The following is a 19,233-nucleotide window of genomic DNA, read 5'->3' as shown; positions in this document are numbered from 1 at the left end:
ACTTTCAATTATTTTTCATAATATTACAACATCATAGTTGTAAATTATGCTAAAATGATTACATTTTTTTAATATTTCATCTTTTCTTTCAGAGTTTCACACCTTTACACCTTGTTTTCTGGTAAAATTTTCCAACTTTATCCTAGGAAAATTATTTATATTTGAATAATTTTAGGACTTTTTCAAACCAAAAATTAACATTTTTTCTTATAATTTTATATCTTTCTTCTAGTAAAATTACATATTTTCTTTAATTATATATATATATATAGTAATTTAAAGTATTTACATATGTATTTTAATAAATAAACAAAAAACAAAGCATTCAATTTAATTTTTTTTTAAAAAACTGACCAAATCTTTCCCATTCAAATTTTCTCCATACAGGAAGAGCAGACTTTATCACACGGTTATCTCACAGCACTTGTCCTCCCTTATCTTACATATTCTTATGCACTTAAAAGGCTACCAGCCTCTGCAGACGATCCAAAATGCAGCTGGACGTCTCGTTTTTAACCAGGTAAAAGATCTCATGTCACTTCTGTCTTCATATCTATGTTGTGGCTCAAAACTCTCCTACTAATCGCTGAGCTCTCCGTCTCCTCTTTACCTAAACACCACTATGCAAACAAGCATCTGATGGTTTCTGCACAAAGGATCCGAATCTAAACTCCTCTGGCCTCTGATCCCACAGCAGCCTCAAAGGCAATCTTAAAAAAAAGTCTGAATTTTGAAGTATTTTCAACTACCCAAGGACATAAAATACTAAAATGGTTTGACCCAGACCTAGTATTTTTGATTGTTTAGTTGATCATTTTTCAGTACCTTTGCGTAAAAGTATATGCTAAATAACTAAATAAACCTGCAAAACTGAAAACAAACCAAATGTTGTCTATCAGTGTAAAATGTACACTTACCTTGTTAGGACACAGACGACTGCCAGCACTATGCCCAACACCACAAGAGCTCCTACTAATCCAAGCACGATGGCTAACAGAGCTACAGAGGGAAAAGACAGAACAGTGTTTACTTTAAGAATGTTTGTAGTCCCATTGAATAAAGACTAAATGAATTTTAAAGGAATGCTTACGGAGCTTTTTTTCTAGAACAACTTCAGTCAAAAGACTTAAACTCCCGGTTTCTGGCTTACAGTTGATCATGTTGAGATAAAAAGGATGGGAAACCAATAATTGCTTCTCCATTTTCTCCGTCTCGGTGCGGCTCAGTACCTCCTCCTCTCGCCCCATCATCTGCACGGAGATGATGGCGTGTACTTTGGAACATTTGGGCTGGCTGACGTTGACAAACTTGAGGAGGGCTTTGTACTGATCAGGAACGTGGACGTTCCAGGATATGGTGGATAGCTTTTTCATTCCGTTGGGCCAGTTGGGGGAGACCAGCGTGGTGGGAGACGACACTTCTGGGATGATCGTGTAGATAAGTCCCTCTAAAGAAGAAAAAAAAACAGGGGCATCATTAGAGCCTCCAGTCTGGGCAAAGAAACCCAAAAGTGCCCCAATGTGAACAGAAAACATTGAGTTTGATCCCAATAAATGATTCTTTCACCAGCCAAAATAACTAGCATACATATGAAATATTAGCTGAACTCCAAATAGCCTAAAGGCTTAGACTTTTTGTTGTAGCATGACCTTTATAAAGTCATATAACCCCTGTTTTTATGTAGATTCAAGCGCTGGAAGCTTTGCGCTAAAGCTAGCAGACTGGTGATTATTGATGACATCATTGACGAAAGCCCCGTCTGAAATATTAGGCAACATTTGTTCATAACTCTCCGTTTGGAGGGCTAAATGAAGGGGAAGGGAAGAATTTGGATTGGGCCTTAGTCTCTCCAGTGTGTACTGGGTCTTCCCCGGGTTCTTGGCCCAGTGGGACACACCCAGAACACCTCTCCAGGGAGGCATCCAAATCAGATGCCTGAGCCACGTCAACTGGCTCCTCTCCAGGTGACCAAGCTTTCTTTAAGGGAGCACCCAGCCATCCTCCGGAGAAAGCTCAATTCAGCCACTTGTATTGGGGATCTTGTTCTTTCAGTCACAACCCAGAGCTCTCGACCATAGGTAAGAACTGATCGAAGGTCGACCGGTAAATTGAGAGCTTTACTTTCTGGCTCAGCTCTCTCTTCACCACCATGGACCGGTGCAGCGACTGCACAACGGCGGACGTTTTGCTTTCTCCCATCTTCCCTCACTCATGAACAGGTCCCCAAGATATTTCAACTCCTCCACCAGGACAACTTCACCCACAGACAGAGGGTAAACTCAATTTATTGAAAAAAAAAATGTCAGTTTATGTTTATGACCCTATTTTAGGCCACTGACAAACCTAGCGCAGTGTTTGGATATATGCTTCTTGAAGCCTGCAGTTACTTCCTATTTGGAACACAAGCAAGAAGGGGTCACGCGGTCCAGTGATTATACAGTCTATGGTAAGACAACTCATCACCGCACTGGAGGAAAAGCAATGAGGAGAGACGGACAGCATCCCAAATTGGCGGTCCTCACTCTTAACTCTTTTTTTTCATTCACCTGAAATTTAGGACAATTGAGTACTTTTCTAGGACCCATGGTCACCCTGTTCATTGGAGTGGGTCTTTAACAATTTGACATAAAGTAATGACCTCTCTTACCCGAGATTTCCTCAGTGACACTGACGTTGAGCAGAGCCATCGTCGACCTCTTGAAGTCCCTGCCCGGGGTTGTGATGGAAGCATTGGTGTGGACCTGGATTTTCTGAATCGTTCCACCGAAACAGAAATCTCCGATGGGAAATCCGTCATACTCAGCCAGATGGAACGATGAAGCCCGACTGCACTCCTGTCCCGGGAGGGACTGTTTGAGGTTCCCCACGGGAGCGACCAGGTCCAACGTGCTGTTGTTGGGGATGGTAAAGTTCCATGTGAAACTGTGAAGAGGCATCGGCAGAGACAAGTCCAAATTCGGCACAGAGAGGGCCGCGGACGGACATGACTTCATCCCCTGGCAGTCTGTGGGAACAGCAGGAAAGAATTGGTTAAAAAAATATTTAAATTGATGTCACTGACCTTTTAGGGGGATTTCTCACCGATGACTTTGTTGGCAGTCAGGCGGACATCTTCATTCGGACAGTCAAGGAAGGAGAGGCTGGCTTTTGTTCCTGCTGGGACCAGAATCTTCTCTTTGACCACAGAGTTTATGCTCATCTCACAAAATGGGTCCGCAGATATTTTCTCAAGTAGCAGAGATATTCCTTCTTGCTTGGTGAGATCCACAGTGCTGAGAACTAACAAGGATTGAAGATACATAAGTCTGGGAAAATTTTGACTTTTTATGATCATTAAATATGTTTTTTTAATCTATTTATATGTCCTGCAGCAGTCCTAGACTGTAAGAACCAGATTGTTTTCACAAATCTTCGTTCTTATTGAGCGTTTAAGCGAAAAATTGACCTTCGCCACAAACCCAAAAACTCACCAAAATTTGCAGCCACCTTGAGAGAAAGATGATGATGAATCAGTCAAAAATAAATATAAATAAAAAATGGTTGGGCCAATCAAAATATTTTAAAATCAAGTAACAAACTAACCGTGTCGGGGATATCCAAAGGAAGTTTTCAAATTATCTTGGGATGGCCACAGGACAGACACATGGCGGAATTTTGTGTTAGTGTGGAGAGTTCATAAAAGTGGCGTTCCTTTGAGTCGAGGATTTACTATATGAATCGTTGGCTCGAGCCATACAAAATAATATGACATATAATTTTAAGATATTAGAAACGGGGCATGGTTAACGAAAAACTAAATTTGCCAAGGAAACTAAAAAAGTTGGTTTACATCAGTTAATAAAATTCAGTTGTGTTTATTTTAGTCAAAAAAAAAATTCAGCTCCAACCCAAGTTTAGGTCATTTTGACCTGAAGGAAACAAATTCCTGTTAAAATGATGTGTGATTCTACCTGGATGGCCGCTCCTCATTACAGAGACCTTGTAGCTTAAGGTGAGCCCTGGAAGTGATGTGTTGGTTTGACAGTTCTTCAGCACCATCTGAAAGTTTCCTTGCTGGTGCTGCGGCTGAGGATCCGTCAGAGACAGCTGCACACTTTTTCCGTTTTCTTTCTGATATTCCACAACCACATTGTCTTGGATACACTCTGGATTCGTGTGATCCAGGAAGGACACGGAGTAGTTGTGCATGCCGGGCACATTGAAGCTCCACTGCATCTGCTGCTCATTAGGGAACCGTTTGAGGTAGTTTGCTGAGAAGAGGACAGTGTCCGACACTCCGCGGGGCAGGTCCACTATTGCTATGGCAACCACTGGAAACATGAAAGAAGATGTAATCGTTATAACTGAAAATGGATCAAGAGTTTTTGCACAACATGAAAAATAAAGGCTTACCACAAGTTTGGGATCTATATGTATATATATATATAACAAGGATTTTTACAATTCTTCATTCTTATTGAGCGTTTAAGCAAAAAATTGACCTTTGTCACAAACCCAAAAACTCACCAAAATATATATATATATATATATATATATATATATATATATACACACATATATATATACATGCATATATACATGGTCCTTAAGGCAAACGTTTCATGAACAGTCCTATACACACACACATACATATATATGTGTATATATATACACATATATATACATACATATACACACACACATATATATATATATACACATATACACACACACACATATACATATACACACACACACACACACACACACACACACACGCATGTTTTCTATGTTTTAGGCGAACTTTCGCCAAATCCGTTGAGTGATCTACAGAATGAATGGCATGCGCATTCCTTTTCTTCCTACATTTTCAAGTTAACCAATAAAACACAAGAACCTACTTACTTTTTGTCCCTGGGCCAACATTGACTTTAAAGTCAACCGGGTCCACCTTCACCTTTCCAGGTACCCGTAGCACCACACGGCCCTTATAACGAACCTGCACTGTGGTCACAGGACCTCCTTTACAAAAGGTACCAATTGATGTTGGCCCGGAGCGAAGATATGCCACCACAGAGTAGGTATGGTCATCCGGACAGGTCTCTTCTTCAGGGATCTGTCGCATTCCCGGTTTTGGAAAGTCCAGCTGGAAAGTCTGAGATGATTCGACTTTCAGGTCCCACGTAAAAGTTCGGTTAAAGTTCGAAAACATGTCCTTGGTCTGGACACTGTTGCCGGAGCAGACAGTTTCTGTGCAGACTAGGGAAAGGACAACAAACGAGAAAAAGAGAGTCAGGATGTGTGTGAAGATTTATTAATATGAAATCCTTAATCATTAGATGATTCTAATATAAAGCACATTTTTAAACAGCTAAAAGTAAATTTATTATGATTACTTGGGCAATTCTTCGTTCTTATTGTGCCTTTGAGCAAGATTTTTTGTCCCACCACATACTCAAAAACTCATCGAAATTTTCATGTACCTAGTACCCGGTGAAAACACATTTTTGACATTAGTGTCCCCTCCCCCCAAACAAATACATCAACAAAAAGATGACATCCCAGTGGGAGAAACACAATGAATAGGACCAAAATCTCCTATGAGGCTTAAAAAAGTACATTTCTAAATCTTTGAATGAAAACAAAAGAGGCGTGTCGGAAATATCCAACAGTAGTTTTGATACTATTACAGGAGGTCAACGAGACCTATGGGTGGGCGGCCATTTTGTTGTAAAGTGTGAAATTTGGCGATTTTTGCAAAAAAAGAAAAAAAAGAAAAGTTTTGTTTGACAGATTTTCCCGAAATAATTGAATCTTGAAAGTTGTTAAAAAAAAACGAAAAACCAAATCATCTTTACGACCTTCTACAAATTAAAAAAAAAAGTTTAAAGAACAGTGTTAGCATGGTGAGCTCACAAAGAGTTGTGTTTCCCTGTTGCTCACAAATATTTTATCAAAATATTGTAAACATTAAATACATGAATCACTGTCAATGTGAAAAAGATATGAAAATCTCAGGAATGTGGGTGTTGGTAACAAAACATCTGTGTTGCCAAGGAAATTCAAACAGTTACTTTGGCCAAATCTTCTAATAATGATGTAGACCTGTTCGTCACTACAAGGCAACCAAAAAATTAAATGGTTGCTATGGAGATAAAACCATAATAAAGGCCACCAGTTGTTTTTTTTACCAATTTGTCATGTGTAGATCAGACTAGAGCAGCAGAAGGGTGGACTGTGGGGCATTTTGATATCATTGAGGTAAATATAAGGAATACTAAATGTGTTTTTTCTTTTTTATTTAAATGTATATGTTTGTATACCTACATATACACATGATATATCTTATATATATATATATATATATACACACATCAGATATAGATATATCATATCTATATATATACATATATATATATATATCGATATATATATATAGATATGATATATCGATATATATAGATAGATATGATATATCTATATCTGATGTGTATATATACTTATATATATATATCAAATTTTGCAACCAGCAGCACATCACCAGTCTTTCCTAATCACAAAAATGGTTAAATATCCCCACCTATTTCTCTGTTAATGTCCGTGTCGAAGATTTCCTCCGGTTTAGGACATGTGAACTCCACAGTGGTGTTGGGACTGTAGGTCAGCCTCTGGTACTGGGGGTCACACTGTTGGGGATCCTTGCCCACGCACACGTCGCACTCCGGCTCTTCGGTGGTTCTACGAATGGTGACGACGATGTCGCGGTCAAGTTGCACCGACATTATTCTACTACCTTAAGGCAAAAGTTTCATAGACATTTAGAGGCTCCTTTTAAACAGACAGTGAGAATCAAACTATCAGAGCGTTCTGCACCTGTTGGTCTTGCACTAATGCTGAAAACTTTTCCGGTCAGTTCTGCTCCTCCCGGGACTTCAGCCATTAGAGTTGGGGCTTCCAAAAAATCCAACTGAGTCACAGTTCCACCTTTGCAGTAGCTATTAGTTTTTAAATCTCCATTCTTCTTAATGAAACTGGTTGTGTAACTGTAACCATCCTGGCAACTATCTCCTATATCGATCTCCTTAACTCCCCCAACAGGAAAGCTCATGCTTAAAATGGTCCTGGAAGGGAGGCTGATGTCCCACATTAGGGTTCTTTTAAAGTCCTTGAAGAAGTTTGGATCCACCTCTGCTGCAGCAGGAGTGCAGGAAGTTGGTGTGCAATCTGGATGGAAAAACATGGAAAAATGTCCAAGAGTTATCCAGCTTGAGACATTAAAAAAAAACTATTGAAAAGATTTGCAAAAACAGCATGGTTTAACAGATAAATTTAAACATAATTTGGTGACTAATGAACATTTTCCTGATTTGTGTATTTGTGCATTGTCCGGTGGAGTTTGCGTGCTGCTTTCACTCACCCATTTTCGTCTCCATGGTTACCCTGAACACATCCTGCGGTCTGAGGCATCTGAACTCCAGGGTGAACTTTTTGCCGCTGGTCAGCGTTTTCCCTGAATGGCTGCAATCAGCCTCTGAGCCGTCTACAGTGCACACGCTGCATTTGGGGCTCCCCGGGTCATTGCTCAGGACTACTGTTGAACTGGGACCAACGGTTATGTCCATTTTCGGTCCCTCTGTAAAGATTAGACAAAAAAATAGAGATCTGAAACATGAATTGGACTCAAAGACTTGTTTTTTTAGCTTAACAAAGCAGAAGTTTCTGACATCATTTGTGTTTAATGCAGAAACTGAGAAGACGATAGATGATATAAGCAGATAAAAAGATTTGCACCAAGTTTAAAAAGCCGCTTTTCTCCTTCTGAATCTACTGGAATTATCGTATTAACAATTAAAAATTAAAGTGTTAAGCAGCTTTAACTTGATTCTCTGGATGTTTGTTTCTCATGTCTGTGTTGCGGTTTTTCTCTCTTCTCTCAATAATTTTGACTTCCGTGATCACCACGTACTCACCCAGAGGTCCTGCTGAGGCCTGGAACAACACCGGGTCAACAACCGTCTCTGGTTTCACGTGAAGAGACACAAAAGCTCGGTCCACCAGCAGCAGTCGCGTCACGTCTCCAGCTCGACAGTACCGGGTCGGGTCTTTGTCGTCGGTTTTGAATGCTGCCACAGAATACTGCAGACCGTCGGAGCACGGCTGCGTCGTCGCCATGAGCCCATCTCCCAGGATGTCCAGCATCACGATGGTCTGCTCGGGGGCCGTCACCTCCCAGGTGAAGGTTCGGGGGAACTTTGACAGGATGGACGGCTGCACTTCTATGGTCTGAGGCTGGCAGGAGGTCTCAGTGCAATCTGAGGTTTAATGTAGAGAAGAGAAAAAGTAAAGAAGTGTAATCTTAGTGCTTATGAGCCGGTCAGCAAAAAGAGGATAAAGGTAAGCCGTTAAATACGTTCCTGCAGACTTTTTTAAAAATATAAATTCCCATGGCTTTGACTGATTATCATTTTAGGTGAGGGCAAAAACTGCCGCAATAACAAACACCAATGCAGCTCTGAACTGAAAAACTGGTTGGATTCTCCTTAGCTTGTGTAAAACGATGACATTTCTCCCATGAGTCCTGATACTACTTTTTAGAAAGCAAGACCAGATTATTTTGTTTGTTTGGCTTTGTCTACGTCATGTGTCAAAGTTAAGGCCCGGGGGCCGAATCCGGCCCTCCAGGTAATTCTATTCGGCCCTCCAGATCATTTTATTTTATTGTTATTAATGATCCGATGTTATCTTGAGCTCATTTCTGACTTGTATAATTTTGATTAAATATATTTTCATAGAGAGTAAAATATTGAAAGTTATTTAAGGTTTAAGGAAATTTAGTCCGGAATAATATTCCTGCATTTTTATTATTCATAATTATTCAAAAAAGTTACGGTTTTAAGAATTGGGATCATGCTAGCTTTTTGGACTATTTTGGCATTTACTAAGATTTTTTAGGCTATTTTGGAGTTTAGTAAATAGTTCAGCTACATGCTAGCTATATTGGCTAATTTAATTTTTTAATTTTAAGTTTTTAATCTGTTTTGGAGTTGGGCTATTTTTCACACACTAGTTGTTTTGGCTATTTTAGGCCTTTCTCTGTTTTTTTAGGATATTTTAAAGTTTCGCTATTTTTTCAGCTACATGCTAGCCGTTTTGGCTAACGTGGGTTTTATTTTTTTGTATTTTAGCTGGCTATCAGCTTCAATATTTTTAGCTATCAATTTCAGCATCTTCAGCTATCAGCACTAGCATCTTCCGCGGCCCAATTTAACTTACAGCATTCATAGTAGCATTACCTCAGGTAATGATATATATCTAGTTGATAATTATGTAAAGAAATTTAGGTTTTAGAGTTTTATAAATGTAGTTTTTGAGTGTTCAATAAATGTTTATCACGTTCAGCCCGCGACCTAAGGGTTATTTTGGATTTTGGCCCCCTGTGTGATTGAGTTTGACATCTCTGATCTACTTTCACACTGGACTTTCGAGAGTTAACTATATAGTTAGCGAATTAGATGTTCCAAAAAAATAGTCATAGACCAGAACGAGGAGAAGAAAAAAGTGTGGCTAAATGATGCTGGACGTATAAAAAATGATTATCAATTACAAAAATAAATAAATAAAAAACATCACCTCCAGGTTAACTTTTTAATTTTTTTGTACTAATATGTTTTTAAAATTGCCAAATTGCTTGTTTTTTTTTTTTTTCAAATGCTCACCATTGATGTCCTTTTTGGGTTTTTGTCTTGTTTTTGTGTCACTGGAGAGTCCACACTGAAGTGAACCGCACCAGGATTCACATACGAGGAAACTGACAGTTTCAGGAAGATCACTGTTTCTATTGTCTGTTTCAGAGAAGCGGGTGGACTTTTGAACATTTCTTAGGACAAAAAAAGGATAAACATGTCTTAACTTTATTATACACAAAAATATATTTAAATACATTAGGACCTCTTCCCCTTGACTGTATTAGTCAAGTGTTACATTTGGAGAACTAACAGTGAAGGTCATAAAAAAAGACTAAATTACAATGTTTATGTTCAAAACACCCTTAAACACGTCAGACGTTCACTCTTCTCTCTTGACGGTTAAACAGAACAAATTCTTAAAGTTCCACTGCGATCATCTTTTTGATCGATTTTCACTAGGACGTAGTTTCTGCAGAGCAGCATGGGTGCAGCATTAGAAATTCCCCTCTGAGCAACCCCGCCCCCCTTCCTCTCCCCAATGTTGAGAGCTTGTAGCAGGAAGATCGTGGCCCACCCATTATATTTTCTATATAGAATCTCTTTCAAGTTTTGAGTAACGAAATACACAGAAATTCTACTTTAAGATTAATTTCTTTACATATGTCCTCCACTAGCAGTGTCCATGGTAGAGTGTCCGTCCTGTGACTGGAGAGTTCAAATCCCGACCCGAGTCAAAAAAAGACTAAAAATGGGACCAAAAGCCTCCCTGCTTGACACTCAGCGTTATGGGGTTGGATTCGGGGGTTAAACCACCAAATGGTTTAGGAGCGCGGCTGTGTCTGCAGCTCACCGCTCCTCCAGGAAAGCAGAGAACAGATTTCTAGGTACGCGACAACTGATGGGACTTTTAATTTTATATCAAAATAACGATATATATCATGATATTCCTGATTTAAATTCAATCATTCTCTAATAAAATGGACAAAAATGTCATCACTTACTTTTCTCTGACTTTATTTTTAAGTTTCAAGGCTCTTAGTAGGAAAATCAGTTTTTGGACAAAAGTTCAGCAATAAAATAGAAACAACAGAAGAGAAATGGCACCATTTTCTACCACAAACACGATACGTATTATCAGCACTAGAGACAAGTTTGCCTTAGTTTGAGGAAAGTCTAAAGTAAAGATTTTCCAAGACTTCTCCAAACGTCTTCGTTCGTACACCTAAATGTTGAACTCACCGATGGACTGATGAACCGTCACTGTGAACGCCTGCTCCAGCGGCTGGGAGCAGTTGAAGAGCAGCTTGGCTTCAGCTTCAGGCCCCACAGGCAGGAGGGGGAAACAAGAAGTGACGTTGGCCTCGCTGACCGTGCACACCCCACACTCAGCCGCGGACGGCGTGGTGGACACCGTCACCGTGGTGCCTTTGCTCGGCTGGACCACCGTCTGGAAGCATCCTGAGGGAACGGATTCAACACGAGGAAGGGGTCACCGATAACCACACGCAGACACGCCCATCCTGCACTCCAACAGCTGACCGATGAGCCCAGTTACTCATGAAGACTTAAATGAAGTCAGGTTAGGAAATCTGTGGATTTAGCAACAAGTGAAGTGGCTACATTGTGTTTAAATTGTTACGTCTAAAGCTCATAATGTTTTTTTATCAGGGTGGAGACGTTTCCTGATGTTGTGCTCCATGTGGTTAAAGTTGCATCACTTTCAGTGCAGACTCATCAGCTGAGGTAAGAGGCTGGAGAGAGATAGGAATACACTTTCCATCAAACTCAATTTGACAGGTGACCTTTGACCCTACACTTTCAATCAAACTAGTTTGACAGGTGACTTTATAAAAGTGTTTAATACATATAACGTTTAGAAAAAGCCATCTTTCACCTGTCACATGACTTTGACAGTGTAGGGCACATGTGTCAGAGTCACGGCCCGGGGGCCGGATCTGGCCCTCCAGGTAATTCTATCCGGCCCTCCAGATCATTTTATTGTTATTGATGACCCGATGTTATCTTGTGCTCATTTCTAACTTGTATAATTTGGACAAAATATATTTTTATAGAGAATAAAATTTTGAAAGTCATTTAAGGTTTAAGTTGATTTTATCTGAAATAATATTCTTGCCTTTTTATTATTCATAATTATGTTAAAAATGTACAGTTTTTACATTTCAAAAATTAGCATTCTGCTAGCTTTTTGGACTATTTTAGAATTTATGAAAAAATGTTTTGGCTATTTTGGAGTTTAGCTAATATTTCAGCTACAGCTAGCATTTTTACATGCTAATGGCTAATTTACGCTTTTGTTTTTTAGATTAAATTTACAGTAACCTAAGTTTTTTTTCTTAGTTTTTTAGGCTAATTTGGCATTCAGCTAATATTTTAGCTGGTTGTCAGCTTCAGCGTTTTTAACTATCAAATTTAGCATTTTCAGCTAGCAGCACTAGCATCTTTAGCGGCCAAATTCAACTTCCAGCATTCCCACCAGCATTTTTGCAGGTAATGCTATATATCTAGTTAATAATTATGTTAAAAATTTATGGTTTTAGAGTTTTAAACATTGCCATTCTGCTAGCTTTTTGGACTATTTTAGCATTTACTAAAAAATTTTTGGCTATTTTGGAGTTTAGCTATTTTTTTCAGATACATGCTAGCTGTTTTGGCTAACCTAAGTTTTTTTTTGTTTGTTTTTTAGGCTAATTTGGCATTTATCTAATATTCTAGCTGGCTGTCAGTTTCAGTTTTCAGCTTCAGTGGTTTCAGCTATCAATTTCAGCATCTTCAGCTATCAGCACTGGCATCTTCAGCGGCCAGTTTTGAAGTTTTTAAATGTTTTAGAGTGTTCCATAACCGTTTGGCCCGTTCCTAAGGTGTGTTTTGGATCTTGTGAGATTGAGTTTGACACCCCTGCTGTCAGGTCAAAGGTCACCTGTCAAAATGAGTTTGATGGGAAGGATATTCCTGTTGTCTCTGACTGGAATCTGAAAACGTTACACATTCAAGTTTATGCAAATAAGGGCGCATACATTAGAATGTCCTGCAGCAACAGTGAATGGAGTCAATAGTTTCTCTGTCCCCAAAAAAGGTGGAATGAAGACACTAAACCGGATAGAACTTACAAAGCATTTCTTGTTTTTAAGAAAGTAGGAAGTAGAAATGAGTGGAAAGAGTCGAAGATGGAGCATTTTAAATTGGATTTCATGCACAGAAAAATGTAAAAACTTAAATGTGAAATCACTTTGTTCTCAAAAAGGTTCAATTTGATGTGAGGAAGCTGAGTTTGTCCATTGGATCCACCCTTTGCCAGTTCGCCAGTAGAGCAGCAGATTGCAGGTAAATCATTAATGAGTTTCTGCTTCTCTCTGATAAACGCCTCATAAACAGTTTGAAACATGAAGGGCTGTGAAGTCAGAGCTGAAGACTTCCATGTGAGGAGGTCGAGTCTGGTTTATCTTCCTTTTCTTTAGCTCTAAAGGGATGTGGAAGTTGGAACAGGAACACAGCCTGCTTTGGTTTGGTTTGGATTGGAATGAGATCACCCCGCCCGCCCTTATCTCAGCTGTTGGAGCAACTGTTGGACTCGCGCCTCGTTTTAATTCACCTTTTTTTAAGACATTTCTGGAGCATAAAAATCAAAGATCTTCAGCACAAAAACAAAATCAGCTTTCTTTCTGTCTGACAGACTTCAGTTTCTCACCTGTTGACTCCAAAGTGGCCAAGAATAAAAGCGTCGGGAGCAGAAACGCCGCGCGTAAAAACATATTTTCCTTTAAAAAAAATAAGAATATTTTTAGATTAAAAAAATGTAGTCCTGAGCTCGTATTTCCTTCAAACCCGCGGCTGCATTTTCAGTCCCTCCACAGCATCACGCATCGGCGTTGACAGCCACTTCCTGATTATCTGCGCGCGCGGCGGAGGGCGTGGAGGACGTTACCTGTCCAGACCTGACAGGGAGAGCCGGGCCTGCGCGCTGCCGTTATCAGGGGGAACTATACATGCACGCGTGAGTGTGTTAGGGGAGTCTTTGTGAGGGTCCCCAAATGAGGGGGGGCACAATGGGCGCCCTATTTATACGACTGTTGGCACAGAGCTGCGCGCGCGCGCTCCACAAACGAGATTTCTTTGTGACTCAAACACTTTTTGTCTCATTTTTGATGCCAGAATTTGTAATAAAGTTAAGTCTGACTCCTTTTTGCTTTCAATAAGATAGAAATATTTTTGGAGGAGTGTTAGAGAATCGCCTTCCTGCCACCACACGCCTCCTGACTCAAACATTCCTACATTCAAACTCGCCCCAGGGGGCAAACACACACACAGGTGTTAAAATGTGAAACTTGCAAAACGTCCGTCCCCTGTGGCTGATTCATCCTAAATGAACAGAAAACTCTAAAAACAGGAAGTCTCATTTTGATCCTTTGATTGAATCACTAAAAAATACACAAAACTACTGAAATAAAAGGTGAGGACAGACTGAGCGAACACACCTTGAGGCCAACTGCAAGAGGCTGTGGTGTTTTTGTGGAACCAGTCTGACAGCATGCAGTGTCTGCTGTGAGAGTCACACACTGTGTGTGTTTGTGTGTTTGTGTGTCCTCTCAACAAGGGATCTCAGTGCAGAATCACCAGCTGTCACACTTCTCCACCCCTCCCATGTAACTGTAGATCCTGTCCTGCCAGCAGCATGCTGGGCCGCCCACCGGAGTGGGGAGTTTCACGCCACAGAAAGGGAGAATTAACTGAAACCGTGACGAATCACGGCAGCAGCTTCACCCTGACCCCGAGCATCTGGGGTCCAACTGGGTTTAACGGTCGATCCAGTGTTTTCATGTGGGTTTAAAGACACACTCTGTGTTTTAACACGTTCTTGGAGCACTTTACTGATGATGGGAGGACATAGATAAAGAAAATAAAGCTTAAAATTACATTTCTACGACAAAGAATTTGGGCTATTTTATAAAGGACATTTTATTTTTAAAAGTACAACTTTAAATCTTGTAAATTTGCAAGAAAAAAAAGCATAACAGCTAATTTATGAGAATAAAGTCATATTTGTTTTACTTTAAAAGAGATTTAGATTTAGGACTTTTAATTTAGTAAATTTACGAGAAAGAAACTCATAAGTTTACGAGATTTAAACTTATAAATTTACGAGAAGAGAATCTTAAACTAACGAGATTTAAAATTGTAAATTTAAAAGAATTAAAGTACTAAATTTACGAGACAAAAACTCGTAAATTTTATAAGTCGTAAATTTGCGAATTTAAATCTCATAAATTTACAACTTTCAATCTTGTAAATTTACAGGAAAAAACCGTAACTGCTAAATTACCAGAATAAAGTCGTATTTGTATTACTTTAAAAGTCATAGGCGAGATTTAGGACTTTTAATCTCGTAAATTTACGAGGAAAAACTCATAAATTTACAAGATTTAAAGTCGTAAATTTACGAGAAAAAAAATCTTAAACTAACGAGATTTAAAATCGTAAATTTACGTGTTTTTCTTGTAAATTTACAACTTTTAATATAATAAATTAACAAGATTTAAAGTCGTAAATTTATGAGATTTAAAGTCGTAAATTCATGAGATTTAAACTTGTAGATTTACGAGATTTAAACTTGTAATGTTCCTTTTTTTTTGGCCCTAATTCTCCATCGTACATTTCTAATTATTTCTTTATTTAAATTGTTCCGAAGTAGATGAAAAATGCTGTTTTATTTGATTTTTTTTAAAGCCGGGAATTGTTAAAAAAATGTAACAAATTAATCACAAATCTGGAAAAATGAATCGCGATTAATCGCTAAAATTCTTTTTTTATTCTCAGTATTTGCCGACCGCTTATCATCTGCGAATAATCACAATATGAAATCACACACAAAACTTTACATTTAAACATTATTTTTTTTCACTGCTGCAAAAAATGAAAATCAAAATAAAAAAAGTTAGATTAATCGTGTTGCGATTAATCACGATTAATCGCAATGTTTTACCAGGTAAAATGTATTTGTACAATGTGGCACCGGACCACAGATCAAATAATCTGCTTTTTGTGAAAAAGTGATCTAAACCACAAAAATAGCAAGAATAAAGTACTAAAAACCGATAGAATACTTATTTATTTTGTAAGTGACTTTTGTATAGCCGGGATAATACCCAACAAACTGTTTTAACACTCGCCGCGGACGCCTGAACCGCCGAGTTGAAGCGAAAGACTGTTTCTATGATTAATCTGCCTAAATAAATATTAACGCGTTAATTCTTTTAAATTAATCGTTAACGCTTTAATGTTCACAGCTCTACTTTTTATACAAAAAGAAAACAAAACACATATATAAACAGAACGATGCACCAAAAACAAACGGTTTGAAAAGGTCGTATTTGTGACATAGAAAATACGCTGGGCGGGGCCACAAGCTCCCAGCTCCGCCCCATTCTGAAGCTCTTACAGACAAATAGATGCGTGAGCGTCTTCCTCGTCTGAACTGACATCATTGTTCTAATGTTGCTCGCCATTTCTGGTGCTAGATTGGGAATGTGAGGCGCTGTAAGCTAGCAGGGAAACGAAACAGATAAATCTCTATTTATGTGGCACTTTTCATATAAAAAATAACACAAAGGGCTTTTTACTAAAACAAACAAAATGAAAAAATAAAAAAACAGGCATGAATATTAAAATAGAGTCCCCTCCCCCAGACCTGCACACGCCCCCCACCTCTTAGCTGATACAGGCTGAGCACGTAGATTGGTTGATGGAAACGCTAATATTCGGGACCTCCCTCTCTATTTTGGTCGCATAGGCAGCATCACAGCCGAGACCCCGCCTCCCCACAGCTGGGCGGCGATGCAGGCCCCCATCTAGACCTGCAGTGAAGAGCAGCCGACCCAGAGGGGGAGGAGCCAAATGACAAATTAAAATTAAAATTAAAATGGGAATAAAAATTAAACAGATCGATTAATGTAAACAATAAATAAACGATAAAACATTGAAATATGGAATATTAAAATACGTTAATAATAAATCAATATCAATTCGTGGCCAGATGGGTGATGGGAAGTGGGGTCGGGCTTGTTTTGCCTCAACTATCCTGCCTATAACTCTGAGGTGAATTACTAACAAACTCCTGCTGCTTTACAGAAACTTTGATTTGTGCTAAAAACGGTAAAATGATGATTATGGGTTTTTGTAAAATAGGAAAAAAATATTGTTTTTGTTAAGAAAAAAGTTGTGAGATCAACAAATGCTTTTAAGGCGGAAATGACACTTTATTCATGTTTTTTATGCTAGTCCGAAGTGTAAAATGTGCACAAAAATGAAAACTCTTTGTAATTTATGAGCCACTTTTGCATGTTTTTGTATGTTAAAGAGTTTATATAAATTCATTTTTGTAGAGCATTTAGAAAACTCTTAGTTTGATTAGGAGGAGACAAAATATTTATAATTTTATCATATCTTGTGAAAAGTTTTCATGATGGCAGAATTTCTAAATGATTTCCTTTACATGAACATATTTATGATTGTATTTACTGATATTCTCACCTGTCAATCATCCTCATTACCACTATCTTTAGAAGTTTGATAAATGTTATTTGAAAGGCTACATCACTGAGACGATTCCTTTAAAAGACTCAAATATATGCTGTGTTGTAAAGATTAATTAAAGTGTTTTTTATGCGTCAGAATTTCCTAAAATGTTTCAAATGTTCTTCTGAGCTGCAATGTTTGCTGATTTTCATAAAAAAATATTAATATCATAGTGTGTAAAAGAAAAATAGACATTATTTGAATTTCCTTTGCAGAAATGTAATTTTCAACTTTTATGTTTTTCTTAATTTATCAAAAATTAAACTGCACAAACATACATTTTTGACATTTTACTTTGAAATTGTATTTCTGTTCTGCCTGGATAAATAACAGTTTTTGGTTTTTTTTTTCGTCATCTTTATTGAAAATTCATTTTTAATTAAAAAAACATTATTTTTAAATATATATTTTTACTAGTTTGACCTTTTTGCTTCTCTGCAGAAAAGAAAACATTTTTAAAATAATTTATTTAAAAAAATAAATGACAATAAAAGGTAATTTTTGCAATAATAATGTCCAAACAGCTCACTTTATTTTCATGGTATATATTATTAATCATTTTGACTATAAAATAAAAAAATGAAGACATTAATAAATACAATTCAGGTTTTTCAGGAAACTCTCCCAAGCAGCTTTTCAAAATAAAAAATCAACTTAATTATGTTTTTTTCAATGTTTTATCTATTTGAAATTATGATTTTTTGCCAACTTTCTTTTGGTGGTCAGTGTGACTCCGCCCCTCTTCCCTTCATGTCTGCAGAGCCACCATGGAGGAGTCAGGAGGTCTGCAGCCTCGCTGCCCTCAGAGCAGCAGCACTCGGCTCCCCTTACAGCTGTCTGCACAAAATTAGACCCTGACGCAGTCTGCTGTCTGCTCCGGAGAGGTCCAGACGATCCTGGAGGAGATGGATCCGGATCAGGAAGGCCGGTCCGGGCTCTGCTTTGGTAAATGATTTACATCATTTCTGAGACTATATGGATCGTATTTTTGTACAGCCGGCTTTATGCTTCGTTTTAGGAAGCTGTTCACGCTGCAGGGAGGCGGTGAACACGGCAGAAGGAGCCTGTCGGGCGATGGGACGGGTGTTCCACGTCAGGTGCTTCACCTGCAGCGTCTGCAGTGAGTCCTCCTGACTTAGACAATACCATAGACTGTAAACATTATTTTATATACAGTCTATGGACAATACCATGTTTGTCACACTTAAGCTTCAGTTAATTTAATCTGTTTATTTTACACTTTTTACCCCAATTATGTACATTTTACATATTTAGTTTATTGTGAAAACATTTTTCTGCATTAATTATCAACATAAAAAATGCTAATTTCTACAAATTAAAATATTCTTGAATGGTGGTTATCCCAAAAATGGGTTAATCATAATATTACAATTATTTCAAAACTCTTTTATTTGCTGTTTTATTGTAAAGTTGAAATTTAAAGTAGAAAAAGTAAAAATATATCAGGAAATAAAATTGTAAGATATTAAAATATAAATTATTATAAAATGTAAAACGAAGATTATCCTAATAATTCCATTCAGAAATCTAAAATAATTAATTCATAAATATTTGGCTCCAAATGACATTTTATTTTGAAAAGCTGTAGTGAAGAAAAGTTTGATATTCATGAAATCAATCATAAAACACTAAAACGAAGTATTAGGGCCAGTTTACAAACAATTACTTTTTTATTTCCAACTTTAATTTACAAAAAAATCTCCTAACATTATTTATTTTCTCATAAATGTAAAAGATTTAAAGTCATAAATTTACCACTTTAAAAAAATGTAAATTTACAAGAAAACAAATGTGGCCTATGACTTTTAAAGTCATAATAACTATACGACTTTTTTCTTGTAAATTAACAAGATTTAAAGTAATCAATTTACAACTTTATAACATGTACATTTACAAGAAAAACAGTAATAAATTCAGCTTATGACTTTTAAAGTCACAAATTTACGACTTTATTCTT

At 37.8% G+C, this 19,233-nt stretch overlaps 2 protein-coding genes across 4 annotated transcripts in view; one reads left to right on the top strand and one right to left on the bottom strand.

Moving 5' to 3' along the window:
* The window catches only part of cdcp1b (CUB domain containing protein 1b), a 19,454-nt gene extending 2,491 nt beyond the window's left edge, over nt 1-16,963 (bottom strand). Inside the window, exons 1-12 of one of the 2 annotated variants that reach the window (XM_024298270.2) lie at nt 16,386-16,963; nt 10,905-11,123; nt 7,950-8,291; nt 7,397-7,612; nt 6,853-7,203; nt 6,560-6,772; nt 4,885-5,238; nt 3,951-4,310; nt 3,082-3,279; nt 2,648-3,004; nt 1,091-1,447; nt 918-999 (exon numbers count right to left, since the gene is read on the bottom strand). In XM_024298270.2, coding sequence (XP_024154038.1) covers nt 918-999; nt 1,091-1,447; nt 2,648-3,004; nt 3,082-3,279; nt 3,951-4,310; nt 4,885-5,238; nt 6,560-6,772; nt 6,853-7,203; nt 7,397-7,612; nt 7,950-8,178 — 2,717 coding nt within the window. In that variant the 5' untranslated portion in view covers nt 8,179-8,291; nt 10,905-11,123; nt 16,386-16,963. Of the gene's footprint in view, nt 1-917; nt 1,000-1,090; nt 1,448-2,647; nt 3,005-3,081; nt 3,280-3,950; nt 4,311-4,884; nt 5,239-6,559; nt 6,773-6,852; nt 7,204-7,396; nt 7,613-7,949; nt 8,292-10,904; nt 11,124-13,371; nt 13,581-16,385 lie in introns of those variants that run through there. The other variant, XM_036214197.1, reaches the window with a different exon arrangement.
* limd1b (LIM domains containing 1b) overlaps nt 12,615-19,233 on the top strand; it is an 8,692-nt gene continuing 2,073 nt past the window's right edge. The window contains exons 1-3 of one of the 2 annotated variants that reach the window (XM_024298275.2): nt 12,615-13,007; nt 18,016-18,200; nt 18,274-18,375. In XM_024298275.2, the coding sequence (XP_024154043.1) occupies nt 18,161-18,200; nt 18,274-18,375 (142 nt within the window). In that variant the 5' untranslated portion in view covers nt 12,615-13,007; nt 18,016-18,160. Of the gene's footprint in view, nt 13,008-13,542; nt 13,678-18,015; nt 18,201-18,273; nt 18,376-19,233 lie in introns of those variants that run through there. The other variant, XM_024298276.2, reaches the window with a different exon arrangement.

The sequence above is a fragment of the Oryzias melastigma genome, linkage group LG11 (genome assembly GCF_002922805.2).
Source record: "Oryzias melastigma strain HK-1 linkage group LG11, ASM292280v2, whole genome shotgun sequence".
Classification (NCBI taxonomy): Eukaryota; Metazoa; Chordata; class Actinopteri; order Beloniformes; family Adrianichthyidae; genus Oryzias; species Oryzias melastigma.
This window is presented reverse-complemented; position numbering and strand designations above follow the sequence as displayed.